We start from the raw sequence: 16,845 nt of genomic DNA on the forward strand, positions 1-16,845 counted from the left end.
GTCGAGCTCTCCTCCGACAAGGACGACGAGGACGACGACTGAATGTAGGCTATCTACTACTGCACGAGCTCGACTCCGGTGAGCTCCATTTTGCGTAGTGCGGTAGTATACGTAGTAGCTCGGTGAGCTCTAGTAGGTGATGCCCCCCTGTAGTGTTGTATGATCATGAATGTAGTGTTGTATGATCATGACTGTGGTTCTGAACATGCCCGCGAATGTTTATTTTTCAAATTATGCAGTTTCATTATGCGGGTTCTGTACTGAAGCACAACTTTTCGTCCCGCAAAACCCCACTTCGTCGAACTACAAAACGTGTTTGCAGGTCGTGATTATACAGGGTCTGCTAGAGTTTCTCTAAGCAACTAATTTTGGTGCCTTTTCATGCATATGGATACCACATGTTTCTTTAGTGTTTTTTTATACGGAGGCAAAAGATTAGCCTCATATATTAAATAAGGAGGTGCAAGAGTTTGTTACAACACACCCAAGATACGGCATGACAATTATTCTCGCCGTAAGAAATACCCTAACTTCTTAGCACCAGCTTTGATTTAAAGGTTGGCCTCGTCGACGATTGTATTGAGCAGGATGTGCAGAGGAGCGCTCTTTTGTCTGAACACCCCGGCGTTACGCTCGTTCCGTATGACCCACAACACCAACATGGTGATCGAGGCCTTCGCTTTTCGGTCGGCAATGCCCATGGCGCTCGTGCTCGCCCACCATGCCTCAACGGAGTCCAACATGTGCCAGGCGGAAGTGTCGTAGTCATGGATGCGAAATTTCTCGATCACCAGATTCCACAACCTGATAGTGAAACGACATCTGAAGAAGAGGTGCGGACCGCTTTCCTGAATGCCCCTACAGAGGGGGCAGGGGCCACAATTTACACATCCTCGCTTCTCCAGCATGTCAGTCATCCAGATTCTATTTTGAAGCGCGAGCCACGCAAAGAACTTGACCTTTGACATTGCCCAAACCTTCCAAGCCATTTTGTCCATGGGGAAAGGACGAACCCCAAGAACTGCACCCTATAAGCAGAGGCAGCCGAGTATTGCCCTGAGTCCGTAAGCTTCCAAGTAATATAATCTTCAGCGAGCTCATCGAGGTGCACCTCTTGTAGAAGCATCCAAAGGTCGAAGAATTGCATGATATGCTCGACAGAAGTGGAAGCAGGAGGTCGGATCTTTAGGATCCATGCATTTTGCTGAAGGGCCTCCCGAACCTTCCAACGCTTTCGGGAGGAGGAGATGTAAATGAGTAGAGCTATATCCATTGGCTTGTGGCCAAGAAGCCAGGGGGAGTCCCAGAAAGGAGTCCCCGCTCCATTACCGACTCTGATGGTGGTGCATGCATAGAAGAAGTCGATGTCATCCGCACTGCACGGGTTCCCACTCCCAACCCATAACCTTGTCGGCTCTTTCCATTCTTACCAAGTCCACCGCAAGCACAGCGTCCGCGCGAACTTGTTGGTGTTGAGGATCCTGAGGCCTCCATAAGCAAGCGGTCGACTGATCGAGTCCCAGTTGACCTTGCATTGTGCCCCAGTTGTCTTATCTGACCCGGCCACAGAAAGGCTCGCTCAAGCTTGTCGATATTCTACATGATGGTATCTTCAACGACCAGGGGCGTAATGAAGTAGATCACCTGGGAAGCGAGCACCAACCGCACCAGAGCTGCACGCCCAATGGTGGTGATGCTATGGGCGTCATAATTTGTCAATTTGCTAGCCACCTTCTTCACAAGGAATTGCAAGTCAACTAGATTCAGCTTCCACATGGAGAGAGGGAGCCCTAGGTATTGTAGTGGAAAAGAAGCTCTAATAGCCGGTAATCCTTGGGTGACGTTGTCCAAATCTAGGTTGGCACACCAACTGGGCACCATTGAGCTCTTGCTGAAGTTGTGCATAAGCCGGTGACATCCCCAAAACCTCTCAAAATAGTCGTGAGATTGTCCACATCCCTTTTTATTGGCGCGATGAACACAACTGCATCATCTGCATAGAGAGAGGTACGCACCATGGCCCCTCTCCCACAAAGCTTATGTAGCAAGCCCTACCTAGTCGTCGTGTCGAGGATATGCTTCACAGGGTCGATAGCAATGACGAAGAGAAGTGGGGAAATTGGGTCCCCCTGCTATAGTCCCTGCTCATGCTTGATGGGATTGCCCGCGACCCCATTCAAGAGGACCCTTGAAGATGATTAGCAAAGGAGAGCCACAATCTAGTCACGAAGTTTTCTTGCGAAACCTCGCCTCCATAGGAGGTCAAGCAAGTACTCCCATCCGACATAATCAAAAGCCTTTGGAATGTCCAGCTTGAATAGAAGGGAGGGAGTCCTGATCTTGTGGAGGCGTCGTGCTAGGTTTCTCACATACATGAAGTTGTCGTGGATGCTTCGCGACTTGATGAAAGCACTCTGAGTGTTGGAGACGAGGGCAGTCATATGCGGAGCAAGCGTGATAGAGAGCACTTTTGCTATGATCTTGGCGATCGCATGGATGAGACCTATGGGTCTGAAGTCAAGGATGATCTCCGCCCCATCCTTCTTCGGAAGTAACACGATGTTTGCAGAGTTGAGACATTGCAAGTTTGCGGTATGGAGAGAGTCAAAGCATTGGAAAGCATGCATGAGGTCATGTTTGATGATGCCCCAACACTTTTTGAAGAAGACACTAGTGAAGCCATCTGGCCCCGGCGCCTTGTCGTTAGGCATGATGTTGATCGCGTCGATGACCTCCTCATTAGACAAGGGAGAGTCAAGGTCGTGCAGGTCATGAGACTCCAAGTTTAGCTCGTCCCAATAAAAGTCCTTCGTGCTCTCGCTTTCCTTTTTCATCGCCTTGGAGAAGTGGTCGTGGATTATTTCCTCTTTAGCATTGTGATCAGTCACCCACCCCTTGGTCCTTCTTAAGCCGATGGATGTGGTTCTTTCTCCTCGCGCATTGGCCCGGCGATGAAATAATTTGGTGTTGGCATCCCCTTCTTTGATGCTTGCGATTCTAGCACACTGTTTTTTCAAAGCTTTCTCAAGCAAGGCAAGTCTAGTGACCCTTCTCTTAAGCCGGGCCCGGAGATCACGCTCCTCAGGGGACAGAACCCTGCTCTCCTGAGCAATGTCCAGGCATAGAATGACGAGGAGAGCTGCATGGAGGTGGATCTTTGCTTTAGAGAAGAGGCCCCTGCTCCATTCCGTGAGGCGCGTTGTTGTTTTCTTGAGCTTGTGGAAGAGGATGATGTATGGGTCGGTGTGCACCAATGTCTCGGCCCATGCTTTTTGCATGACCTCATCAAAGTCGGGCATTGAGGTCCTGAAGTTCTCAAACTTGAAGGTCCTCGGCCTTCTGGGTCCCCTATCCTCGGCGAGCAAGAGTGTACAATGGTCGGAGAGGGACGACGAGAGTGCATGGGGCATGTGATCGTTGAAGGTTGTGTCCCAGTCCGCGTTGCAAAAATAAGAGTCAAGTTTGCATAGGATGGGGTTAGCCCTCTCATTGCTCCAGGTGAACCTCCTATTCTGGAGGTGGATTTCTTTGAGCTCACACCTAGTGAGGGTTGCACGAAGCCGGTTGATGCGGCGGCAGTCAAGGTTCCTCTTGTTTTTGTCTGTAGCCCGATAGATCTTGTTGAAGTCCCCGGAAGCTAGCCAAGCCACCCCAGCAGGCGGCTTGTGCTCCAAGAGCTCGACGAAGAAATCTTCCTTAAGCGAGTGGTCGGTCGGACCATAGACGCTAGTAAGCTTGAATCGCACGTTCGAATTCCTAACATGGACCATGGCCGACACGTAGAGCGTGGAGGCGGAGACGTTGGATATTTCCATCGAGAGATCATCCCAGAGAAGGAGGATCCCTCCTCTGGTGCCATTTGTCGGCCTCTGCGCGAAGCTGCGTAGCCTGTGGCCCCCGAGAAAAGTCGCGGTGAACTGGTCAATGTTGTCGAGTTTCGTTTCTTGGGGACACACAATCTGGCAGGAGGAAGAGGCAATGGTGGCATTGACAGTAGACCGCCGATCCGGAAAATTAAGTCCGTGAACGTCCCAACTAACAAAATTTATTGGTTGCTCTAACATGATTTAACCGTGGAAGCCCTCGAGCAAAGCCACCAGGAGTGATCCAGAACAGACATCAAACCTTTTAGCAACAGTTTTGAACATGCCTACACCCTAATCCTGATACAAGGCATATCGCCCACACACACACATGCTTCCTCCCCGGACGGGTAGCTAAAGCAAAAAAGCAAACCAAACCCAGCATCTGGCCCTCCCATGGTCTGTCATTGGTCGTACAATCATTAGAACTAGGCGACCCCAGAATCAACATGGGCAGGATCTCAGGCAGCTGCTCGCTGCACCTCAGCCGCCTATTCATTTCTGCCCATGTCCAGCGCTCCTCCATCTCCACGAGCTAGCAACGCCTCCTCAACAGCATCTGCCTTTGCATCATCTAGCTTGAACATGCCTCTCATGGCTATAATAACCTCGGGCGACAGATGTTCCTTGAAGCGGTCCGTGAAGGCATTGAGAGCTGCGGCACTTACATCCTCGCTGTCCTTAACGATGCCGAGCAAACGACAGACCAGCAGCTCGGCCGCACGAGCGACATGTGTGGTTTTGGGGCGGCTGGACGACCTGGTCTTGTGCAGCGAGAGGCCATCGCCAGCCCTTGAGATGGAAACACCAGCCAACGTTTTTCAATGAGTCGTGAGAGCCCGAGACAAGGATGGCGACGGAGCTGGTGTGGGCAGTATGGCCTCCACAAGGTCTTCGAACTGTGTGGCGAGGCACTGGAGGCCAACCGCACTGGAAGCACCTACCCTGCGATGCCACACGAGCGAGGGGATGCGCCGCACCGGGTCGTTGGATGGCAGTGGCGGCGTCGCGGAGGCCTCAAATCCAGGGGGCTTGGTGGGGGACGACAATGGCAACAACATGGAAGGGGGCACGCATAGCTATAGCAATGCCTGGCTTGGAGCGACCAGCGACGGGAGTGGCTGCATCTCAGCAGTGCGAGTGGACAACATGCTTGAGGACCCGAAGCCCAGCAAGACGACAGGTGCTACCGCTACGCGTCGATGGTCGTCACGGTCGCAGCTAGTTTCATCACGGCCGTTGTCGCCTCCCTCACCGCGACTTTGGTTGCGCGAGGCGTCCCTCGAGTGCATGGAGAGGCTGCACCATAGGCGGCTTGTCCACCCCTCACGGTTGCGTGAACCATCCCGGCCACGACATTCCCTGTCGTCGCGCCGCCTGTTGTCGTCATCATCTCGATCGCGCCGGTGGTTGGTGTCGTGCCGGAAGCTGCGCTCCTGTGGGTCTCGGGCCGGACGTTCGCCGTCGATGATGTTTTGCGTGAAGTTGTATCATTTGGACACAATCCTGGGGCCTTGCGTTGGGTCTTCGTGGATGATAGGTGGATGACGACCGGCCGCTGCAGGCCTCACCGCCCGACGGCTGGTTGGTCACCCGCGCGCGCTGGCAGGGTCACCCAGTAGACACGCGGGGTGTGCGTCGGCGACGCCGTCCACACCCAGATGCCCAACATCTCATAGTTCGTCTTGATGGCCTCGGCGACGACGTAGTCGTCCCACGCCTGCAGTGGGAGGACGTCCAGGCACAACCTGACATGGTGGATGAGGTCGACGCTCTTGGAGTGGTCGTTAAGCCTTCACGGCCGCATCTGTAGTTTTGCCTCGCCAAACGGTAGTTCCCTCCGGCCAGACGCGATGACACAGTGGTGCTGGTGGAAGAACCGAACGAGGTAGGCCTCCGGGTAGTGCTTGACGACGGAGACATCATCCACCAGAGCGCCAAGCTCGGAGGCGATGGCGGCGGTGATGTCTTTGGTGCTTGCCCGTTCGACCCTGTCCAGCCACGCCACCATGGTGTTCGAGCCCAGCAGCGCGGCCTCCTGGTGCATGGCCGGCATTCCATGGATGATGGTGAAGACCTCCGCAGGCCGCTGTGAGTGGTCGCCAGACCAGGCCATGACAGAGAGAGGGCGCGGCTGACAGACGATCTTGGAGGGGGGTGAGAGGCGTCTCGACCGCACGCCCGCGGGCGGAGCGCCTGTTCGGAGGTGTGGAGCCGGCCTGTTGCAGCAGAACTTCACGCGGTGGCCTAGTTGGAAGCAGCGGCGGCAAACGATCTGGTTTGGGCACTTGTCTCGGCGATGGCGGGGCTTAAGACAGTGGAAGCAGAGGCTCTTGATCCAGTCAGGCGTTGGCAGACCGGTCTTGAATGGAGACTTCAATGGAACTTCAATGGAGCTACTGGCAAAGTAGCGAGGCGCGGCCGACGGGACACAACGGTGACCCAAGGCTGTACGCCTGCATCCCCTAGATCCGCTGGTGCCTAACGAGATGAATGTGTGGCCTGACCAAGCCCACCCTCGCCCCAGACGACATGCGCCCAGCTGCCCGAGTTAATGGACGCGTCCCGACCGTAGGCAGCCGCAGCAGCATTGAAGAGGGGAACAACTAGCCCAGGAGCGACGCGCAGTAACTTCGGGGGTGTTCCCGGAACCACCAACACCCCGCGCGAGGCGCACGGCGGCCGGCCATGCGGGGGCGGGGGAGGGGTGGCCAGTTCCCAATCCAGATCTCGATCTAGCGCGAGGGGCCACCGCCTAGAAGAAGGGGGGAAGGGGAAGCCCCACAGCAGCGCCAGAGGGACGTGGCCCAGGCGTGGGGGGCATTGCGAGCCGAGGGTGGCTGGCGGTGCCGGGGTGGCGATCGCCGGGAGGGGCTGGTGGTGGGCTACGGTGGCGAGGGTGCGGTGGTCGCGAGAGCGAGAGCGCAGACGACCCATTTTTTTGTGCTTCTTTAGTGTTTTGAATTGATTGCACCTATTGCAACTCCCCAAATTAGTTACCTGGTTTATGTTCTAAGAGCATTTACACTCGGACATTGCAAATATGACCCCATAAACGCATGTGGACTTGCCCGGTCAATGACCGGGCGTGTCGTCTATATGTCCGTCCGTGCAGCCACGTTCCTCATTTTTTTCTCATATGTCCGGTCATTTGCACATGATTGATGGTGAGAAAAAATGAATAAAGAAAAGAAAAAATGGTCTGGGATGGAGTCGCGTCCTATGTGGCGGACTGACCGGCACGTCCGGGCATGTCCGCGAGCCCTCATATCCTCTCCATATTTGAGATGGATATGAGGGTTCGTGGACACACAGAACATATGAGGACGATATGAATGGTTTGGTTGGATCACTTTTTTTTAACTGTCCTGTCCGGTCACTAACCAAACGCGTCTGTAAATATATGAGAGGTCGTTTAAAGGATCTGGCTGTAGATGCTTTAAGAAGGTATTCTAGCTTGAGATGCGAGTGAAGTCGGCGAACCCATTATCTTCCTAGTTCATTTGCTTGACAAAAATTCATGTACAGAAATGACTGTCGATTGAGCTGGATATGAACATCCTATTGAGTGAGGTGGCCCAATCGGTCGACCCATTTGCATCCCTACTTCCTACTTCTAGCCTTTAGGCGAACATGAGCCTTCCTTATCATGCACTACTGGTTGGTTAGGTCAGATAGGCTTCATAAGGTGACTGAACGAATCAGGTACCTATTCGTCTGGTTACTTATTGTCTTTACAAGTGCAATCTATTTACCTGATGCATATACGCCTAGAATATATTATCCCAATTTTGATTTATTATTCTGTAGGTAGGCACACTAGCTGCTACTCGTTACGAGCGGACAGAGCTCCGCCCTTGAAAATGACCATTTTACCCGGTGAGTACATTTAAACTTTTGGTAATGATAATGCTGGATATATGTAAACCACTCCAATCTCCATTGCGTAATTGATTCATCCGTTGGAACTACTTGTATGTTCGTGCTAGTACAACTTTTGTCCATGTTACCCAAAAAGCTTTTACATCCCGTTTTATAAATAAAGCAAATAATCGAAGCACAAAGTTCAACAACAGCCATAACACAAACACACGTATACACGTGGTACACAAAGTAGGAGAAGCACAAGGTACATAGATTCTGTTGAGACTTAACAAGCCCAAAGAAACAGAAAAACACAGGTGGCGATGAACACGCAACACGAACTCTAATCCGGCTCAGGTGGTGAAGGAGGGAGCGACGGTGCCAAGCAGAAGGCCATCGCCCGAAGATGGGCAATGATGTCGCTGATGGTGTCACGGTCTCGCGGACGGCTAAGAGGTCGCCAAATCTTCATAAAAACACACATTTTGAACACCGCATCAGTAGCACGCCATAGAGGTAAACGTTGAATCACAAGCTTATTCTAAACCGTCCAAAGCGTCCAGACAAGCACCCCGACAGTCGCCACCTAGTGTGGCGGATAGTCGGAGGCAAAACCTAGAGTTGGGTGAAGAGGTCGGGGAAGTTGTTGTGCGACCAAGATCCGCCGACCACTTCGCAGAAATAACTCCAAAGGAATTGCGCGGATACACACGAGAAGATGTGGTTCGAGTCTTCCTCCGTCCCACAGAGCGGACACAGGCCATCCCTAGGGCCATTTTGTTTGAGCAACTCAACATCGGAGATGACATGACTACATATCCATTGCCACATGAAGATCCGAATCTTCAAGGGCAGCCTAATCGACCAAATCGCCGCCAGAGACGTAGGACCCGAGGTCGGGGCGATGGCCTAGTAGAGACACTTCGTGGAGAAGCCAGCCGATGGCTCTAGTCGCCAGAGAGTCGGTCAATCGACTGGTCCACATCCGGCTCATGCAGGGCGATGCAATCTAGAAGGTCCAGCCAACCGAGGGCTTCCATAGGCCTAGATGGCTGCCGGAAGGCGAGACGCCCTAAGTCAATAAGGGCCGCCTCAACCGAGATCCTATGCTCGACCGCAATGGCGAACAAATCCGGGAAACGCACAACAAAGGAGTTCTCGTCGGCCCAGCGATCAAACCAGAATAGAGTGGACGCGCCTGAGCCAACCGAGATTGATGTCCCGAAGCGGAGGACCGGGAGAATCTGGATGACGGACTGTCAGAACTGTGACCCACCGGAGCGCTGACAGAAGGCGAGGGGATGTCCGCGCAAGTATTTATTCTGAATGATGCGCAACCAGAGGCCGCCCTCCCCCTTCGCAATCCGCCACAGCCAGCTGGTAAGCAGCGAAATGTTCATGCGTTTGGAGGACATGATCCCGATCCCTCCCTGCTCCCGAGGCTTGCAGATCTTGGTCCAACACACCATATGGTATTTCTATTTATCATCCTCGCCAGCCTAGAAGAACTGTGCCTGAACCGTGGCAATCTCCTAATGAAGCGTCTCGGGCAGACTATAGAGGCTCATCAGGAAGAGGAGCAGGCTTGGCAGGGGCGAGTTAATGAGGTCAGTCCGAGCCGCTTTAGGCAGCCATCGACCTTGCCACGACTCAATACGGTGTTGGAGTTTGTTGATCGTCGGACGCAGCTCAGCCACCGAGAGGCGAGAGTCACTAATGGGGATCCCCAAGTAGGTCGTGGGGAAGGAACCTAGCTGACAAATTGAGGCGGTCCGCAATACTCTGGGCCTCGGCAGGGGTGTAGCCCAAAACCATAATTGTGCTTTTATCGAAGTTAATCTTGAGCCCGACATCTTTTGAAAGCATAGGAGGCGGAACTTTAGGTACGAGATGTCATCGTCGAAACCTTCAACCATGATGATGATATCATCCGCATATTGCATGAGGGAAACGTCATGCCCTCCCACAAGGTGGTGGGTGGTACCACTAATGTGACCCGCCTCCTTGGGTTTGTCAAGGATGGAGGCGAGTGCGTCAACCACTATGTTAAAAGAGGAACGGGGAGAACTTTTGTGCATGTTTGTTGATTGTCTTGGCCACTATGATATGCTTATACATATAAATGAGCTGACTGTTAAATTTTATGTTGTAAATGTTAGATATTAATTTTAATAAAATTAACATTACCTTTTAATGTATAAACTAGCCAGGCATATCGGAGAAACTTCATAGGCTTAGGCGCATATGCTAATGATCTAATATTGCCGAATCGACCAAAAGGGACACCCAAATGATGAGGAAAGGGAGGCCAAGAACTGATGCCTCTTCTCATCGGCAGCAATATTAAACATTATAATAACACCCACAGATTACACACAGTCGAGTCATATACTTCCTCCGTTCCTAAATATAAATCTTTATAGAGGTTCTACTAGTGAACTACATATGAATGTATATAGATATATTTTAGAGTATAGATTCATTCATTTTGCTTTGTATGTAGATCGTTAGTGAAATCTCTTAAAATAATTATACTTTCTCCGTTCTAAAATAAGAGTCTCAACTTTGTATTAAAATCTGGTCCAGCATCGTTTCAGATGGTTTGGACATATTCAACGGAGGCCACTGGAAGCGCTGGTGCATAGCGGACGGATAAAGCGTGCTGAGAATGTTAAGAGGGGTCGTGATAGACCAAACTTGACATGGGAGGAGTCCGTTAAGAGAGACCTAAAGGTTTGAAATATCGACAAAGACTTAGCCATGGAAAGGGATGCGTGAAAGTTAGCTATCCACGTTACAGAGCCATGACTTCGAGATCTTATAGGTTTCAACTCTAGTCTCCCCCAACTTATTTGAAACTGAAAGGCTTGGTCGTTGTTGTTGTATTTTAGGATAGAGGGAGTATTTAGACATGGAGGGAGGGAGAACATAGCAGTGTCTTGTCATACAGAAAAGCTCGGAGCAGATGAAGAGATAATGTTTGCAACCTACATAGCAGGTTTAAAGGATCGGGTACAAGCTAGTACACTGCAAGATAAGCTGCAGTGAGCTAGCAGCGACACATGCATGCACGCACATGACAAAATAGTGGGTTACTGGGAGTACTAGTGGCCATTGTCTTTTCCTCCTTCCACTACCAGACATGTCGACGGTCTTCAGCTATCAATCTGCTTCCAAAGTCTCAGTCAACACTAGTATGCATCGACCTCTCAGCCCCAACTGTGTAGCCAGCACACTGTATCGTCTCCACAAATAGGAGCTGAACCAAATTCACACTAGTGGCAGATGTAGGTTGCACGTACACTGGTTCACAGATCGACTAGTAGCTAAATTGACCGAATAACTGAACAGTAGGAAGACTAGAAGAAACAGTAGACACAAACAAACACTTATTTGAATGGAGATACTGGTAGCTAATAGTAGCCACTATAGGTTGATCCATAGGCTTATTGCATGCGCCATGCATGCAAGAGAAGAAGGGTATGGCTGATTGTTTGCATCAGCGGCGGCGTGCCGCTGTCTCCCGCTGCGCGTTGAAGTAGACGGCAGCGACAGGGAGGCCAAGGTCGTTCTCGTCAGCGAAGCGGCGCGTGTTGAAGTAGTCCCTGGTGGAGGGAGCGTTCATGGCCTGCCGCTTCTTCTGTTGGAACAGCACGAAGGTGAACCTGTGAATGCCAATGTTGGGCTTGGGGCTCTCGTAGCTCACCACCTCCCTTCCTGCATGCATTCATGTGTTTATTCAGAGAAATTAAGGATGGGGCCAATCAGCAAAAGCTAAAGCAAGTCATGCATGAAAAGGACTTACCAAAAGAAGCATCTGTGGTGCCAGGAATATCACTGACGATCCTGCATACACAAGTCATAATCTTGTCAAGCATGTTTTTACGCATAGCTAATCGTATAAATCTGACCATTTATATACATTAAACAAAAGACTGGCAAGTTTTATGTCCATGGGAAAGAACCTAATTGATCACCAGATAAATTATTTTGGTCTTAAACATGTTAGCTCACTTGGACTGAGCAATTGACATGTCTTTCGTTATAGAGATTTTTTCATGTTGTGCTGAGCTTATTGGTCTTTATGGTCGTTAGGCTTTTGATTGCTCGAGTGCTGTAAACTAGCTTGGGTTAGTGGTTACCAGTGGAGGTGCTCCCTCAGGTATGGATCACTAGGCCCTGGCACATCTGGGTCCGTCATGACCTGAAGAGCGACACCACTCAGTTATCAGCTGGATGTTACACTAGCTAGCTTACTTTGTGTACAGACGAGATGGCTGGAGATGAGAGGAGGCGCAAACCAGTGTGAAGAAGGATCTCATGTCGCCGCCCTGGACCTCAATGCGTGGCTTGGAGACGACTGCCGACGGGAAGAACTCGTGGCCATTGAACACCTGCTTGTTAGAGCTGTAGGTCACCGTCATCTTCACTGTGGGGTTGAAGTTGTCGATGACCTCCCCGATGACCTTTCCAACAACGAGAGGCTCCAGCACCCTAGCCATGGCTAGCTACCTAGCTTGAACTGAAAAGTTTGTGATGAATGATGACAAGTACCTACAGGCTGCAGGTAGCTAGTAGCTGCACGAGAGGAATGAGGTAGTATAGCCTGATGGTTGGTGCTGAGGTTGGGTGGCGTAGAGGCTCTATTTATAGCTGTGAAGAGCCGTGAGCTGAGTGAGCTGTGCGTGAGTAGGGTGAAGGTTTAAAGCTAGATTATCACTAGGTGATGTTTGATTATTCCATCCTTGGCGCACTACAAAACGGGGGCGTGACCTTAGAAAGGTTTCGAACCTGAAAACTAACATAAGCCTGTATATTCGACATAGGTGGGTTTCAGGAGAAGCTTATTCTGAGTTGCTAATGCACAGAATCCACACATTTGGTAAAAGAAAAAAGCCCTATTGCCATGTATGCGCCTACAAAGTCCCCAGCTGAGGTAGATCAATTGTACTATCCTCTATTTTCTAAATATTTGAACTGCAAAAATGTCTTATATTTAGAAATAGAGGGAGTACCATTGTACAAGTTCCCCAATCAGTTCATCAATCCTTCGGGAGGACATTATTATAAGCCACACTATTTGAGCACATTGAAAATTGCTTAAAAGTCTTCTACTCTTTTTTTTCCTTGGCGTTGATAATGAGTATGGTCTACACGATTAACTCTAATAGTATGTATTTATATTTCTGTCAAAATGTTTTTTTCTTTTTCTTTTTCTCTAAGACGAAAAAGGGTTTTCCTTCTCTTTATATTATAAAGCAACAACCAACTCGCTGGGGCCGCAACACAAACAAGCCCAAGGAAAAAGAATAAAGAAAGAGAAGAGAAAAAAATGTCGACTCCGGCAGCTCAACGAAGCGAAGATGGCCGACTACCGCCGCACCCTTTCGAGAAGTACCACCGCATGCCAAGCACTCCGAAGCCTCGCGTACCAAGCAACACCTTCAGGAAGGAAAGCGATGACGACTTCGCTGCTACTCGGACAAGTCGTAGGGTTTCCCCCGGTATGCGGATGGCAGTGGGGAAGGGGTATCACCAACGCCCCTCTAGAAGGTTCGGCGGCGCCCACGAGCACAACCGTGTCGGTGCCGGATGAGCCGTTAGGGATTTCTCCCGCCCCGAAACCACCATCGTCACTACGTACAATCGGAAGTGCACCTCCCACCATGCCACCCACCAACCTATGCCACCACGTTCATCCCACCAACTTCACCGTCTCACTGAGGCCACCAACACAAGACCTGGAGGGAGGACGAGCAGATATTGGGCTCGGGGGAACCGTAACACCGTCGGTCGGAGGGGACAACCTTCACCTCCGCGCGCAGCCGAACGGATGTAGCGGTAGGGAATTGCCAGGCCATCACAGGCCCGATCAGACCCCCAACGGGTCCAAACAGTCCCAGCAGCCACGCTGTAGCAAGCCGGCCGCCAGAGCCATCACCACCGCAGCCACAACCGCCTCCCCGCACCACCAGGCAGTCGCATCGCCGCGACCTGAACCGCCGGCCTGCCCCAGCCTAGATGGGGCCCAAAAGGGCACAGATCTGGGCCGAGCTGGCGCCGCCGGCCAGCCGCACACCGCACCGCGCCGCGACAAAGGGCTGCACCGCCGCATTAAGGGCGCCCATGACCCGCAGGATCTCCTCCGCTGAGCCACACCGGCGCGGCCGAGCAGCACCGCCGCCGTTAGAGGCCCCCGCGGCCCTCGACACACTCGTGGGGAAAAGTCCGCCCGCTGCCGCCCCGCGACCAACGACTGCGCCACCGCGTCAAGGGTGCCCGTGGCCCACAGGATCTCCGCCGCTCAGCCACGGTGCCGCGGCCGAGCAGCACCGCCGTCGTCAGAGGGCCCCCGTGCCTCCCGACACACGCATGGGGAAAAGTCGGCCCGCCGCTGCCAGCGCCGCACGGGCAGGGCTCGACGGACCACGCCGGCGACGGCGAAGGGAGGGGAGGAAGAGTGGGAGCTGGAAAATGCATGCATGTATATATGTTCTATCCAGTCAAAAGCAATATGTATTTGCAAAATTATTTGTTGGTCTACAAAGGAATATTTTTGCAATACTATAATTTTATTAGGTATTGCAATTATGTTATGGGAAAACGCAGTAGTGAGTGCAGAACAGGGAGATGTGGTGTTCCAACTGTGCGCCCAAACGTGATTGCGGCAGAGGGAGAACACAAGGGGTGCAAAAACAGAGTGCGTGCGCTCCACTGGTGTCCCTCTGTACTTGTCTCTGTTCGCACCTGTTCGCTCTTTGCTGGGCTTGTTTGTGACTGTTATTTGGATAATTTCTGATCTACTCCTTCTTGTACTACTAAATTAGTGGCACTTAATATGGAACGGAGGGAGTAATTTTTTGAAACCTGGTAATCTGAGCGCCATTTTCCATGCCTGTGGCATTTTGCCGTAAGTACTTCTATTTATGTCCGGATGCTGCGCACTAGTCGAGCTCTGTACGTGTACTGCCTGCCTATTGTTGTCGTACACGGTACACAGACCAAATAGTGAGGTGATTGATGAGGAGGGTCTGGCTAAATGAAAACAGTTCATTCCCATGTGCATTTCATTTCGCGTGGAAAACCTTGATTGTGCGTACAAGGATCCAAAAGACTCGACCCTTTGGACCCTGCTCCCCCGCGTCCCCTCCGGAGCGAGGCGTCCGGGGGCTCCTCCCCCTCCCCTTCCAGGGCTCCCCTCCTCTCCCATCCCTCCTCCCGCCGCTGCTAGTAGGCGCCGTCGGTCCCTGTCCGCATGGTGTTGACGGCGACGGGTCTGTCCTTCCCCGCACGCGGCTCCCTTGCTTGAACGGTGGCGGCTGGCGGCGGTGTCCTTCGGTGGACGACAGCGTAGCGTGTCACGGTGGCTCTCACTATTAAGAAAAACCCTACAGATGAAAGCTTAGCAATAACGCGCTTTTGCTTAGGGTGTTACTGCTATTTAGTAGCAGCGTGGCTTAAGAAGCGGCGTTACAAATAGTGTTGTACTAGCGGTGCGTGTGTGAGGACCCGTGCTACTGCTAAGGGATCACATCGTCATCCACTGGGATTGTCCCTCACAGTCGCGTCGTGTCGAAACTACGCGTTAATGCTATAGTGCTTAGCAGTAGCGTCGTTTGGTCACCCGCGCTACTACTAGGGTGGCCTTATCCTTATCCCCGTGCGTCCGTTTCTCTCACTCCCACCTCTCACACTCTCACCCCCGCCGTCGTTCTCATCGCACTCGCCCATCGTTGCCACTGTCGTCGCCCACCGCCGCCACCCTCCCATAGACGAGGTGTCTCCCTCCCTCCTCCTCTCTCCCCCTCCCTCCTCTCTCCTACCTCCTCCTTCCCCTCCCGCGGCCGAGGTGTCTCATTCCCTCCTCCCTCCTCTCTCCTACCTCCTCTTTCCCCTCCCGCAGCCCTCCTCCCCTCCTCCTCTGACCACCCTCCTCCCTCCTCTATCTTCCTTCGATCGCCCTTCTCCATCCTTTTCTTCTTTCTTCCCTCCTCCTGTTGCCATCCTCTCTCCCTCCTCCTCCTCCTCTTCACTCCCACTCCTTCCACCCGCTCTCTCCTAATTAAGTAATGTAATAGGTATAGGAATTTTCAGTTTCTAGTTTCTAGTTTTTAGTAGAGTATATGTAGTAGTAGATGTAGATGTAGTAGTACTTTCTAGTTTCTAGTTTATAGTTTATCCAATTTGTTTATAGTTTCTAATTTACTCAATTAGGTAAAAATTTAGTTGGTAGAAAAATATATTCGACACTTTGATTTAACTAGTACTAGAATAGAATGTAAGTATAAACTATGATGGTTCCGGTTGTCTTTCAGAATGGTTTGAATATGTGAAGAAATGAAAATGAAAATGAAAATGTGAAAATGAAAATGACAATGAAAATGAAACCTCCGAGTGGCCTATGTTTTGCCGGAATATTGATTTATTTCCGTTTCGGTAAATTTGAGGCGCTTGAAATATTCTGTTTTTAGAAAAGGTTATGCCGAAATTTTGTCAGAATAGGAATTAATTAGATCTCATTCCGGCAAAACATAGGCCACTCAGAGGTTTCATTTTCATTTTCATTTTCACATTTTCATTTTCATATTTTCATTATCATTTTCTACTCGGATGAGTAATGCTTATAGGGTTGACTTTCGGTTTGTCGAAGCTCCTTGTGTCACTTTTTGTATGTTCTTGATGAAGGAATACAGACTATTGCCGTGGGGGTCGCTTCCTCTTCTTTTCTTCTTGCGATATATACCTTGGTACAATGCGCAAGGAGAAAATAAGAGGTGCGACCATCACTGACGGTCAAAATATTAGTGTGAGGGAGCGAAGACTCCCAACTGTTGTCGGGGTGGCCGCTTCCTCCTTTGTTCCCGTGTGCTAGATATTCTGGTAATGCACGTGTGAACGAAGGGCGGAGCGGTTATCACCGACGTTGAAATAATAGTGTGAGGGAGTGCCCACCAACATACCCCACCATATAAGTGTGAAAGAGTGTGCACCATGTACACCATGAGATATGAGAGTTTTTCAAGGAAGCCTCGACAGATCGAAACTCTACCCATGTTGATTTTTCATATACATCAATAGTTGTCGTCGATTTTTAATCTTTGAATCATGAGCACAGGAA

General features: G+C 51.1%; 1 protein-coding gene and 1 pseudogene across 1 annotated transcript; both read right to left on the reverse strand.

Moving 5' to 3' along the window:
• Positions 1-4,354: 4,354 nt before the first annotated feature.
• On the reverse strand, positions 4,355-5,253 carry LOC123428195 (annotated as a pseudogene).
• A 5,712-nt stretch (positions 5,254-10,965) lies between these two features.
• Positions 10,966-12,368, reverse strand: LOC123430253 (CEN-like protein 2). Its single transcript, XM_045114128.1, has 4 exons — positions 12,029-12,368; positions 11,870-11,931; positions 11,533-11,573; positions 10,966-11,444 (listed from the first exon to the last, which is right to left on the reverse strand). Exons 1-4 carry the CDS (start codon positions 12,227-12,229, stop codon positions 11,227-11,229), a joined length of 522 nt encoding a protein of 173 aa, XP_044970063.1. The 5' UTR covers positions 12,230-12,368; the 3' UTR covers positions 10,966-11,226.
• Positions 12,369-16,845: the final 4,477 nt, after the last annotated feature.

Source organism: Hordeum vulgare, chromosome 2H (assembly GCF_904849725.1).
Source record: "Hordeum vulgare subsp. vulgare chromosome 2H, MorexV3_pseudomolecules_assembly, whole genome shotgun sequence".
Classification (NCBI taxonomy): domain Eukaryota; kingdom Viridiplantae; phylum Streptophyta; class Magnoliopsida; order Poales; family Poaceae; genus Hordeum; species Hordeum vulgare.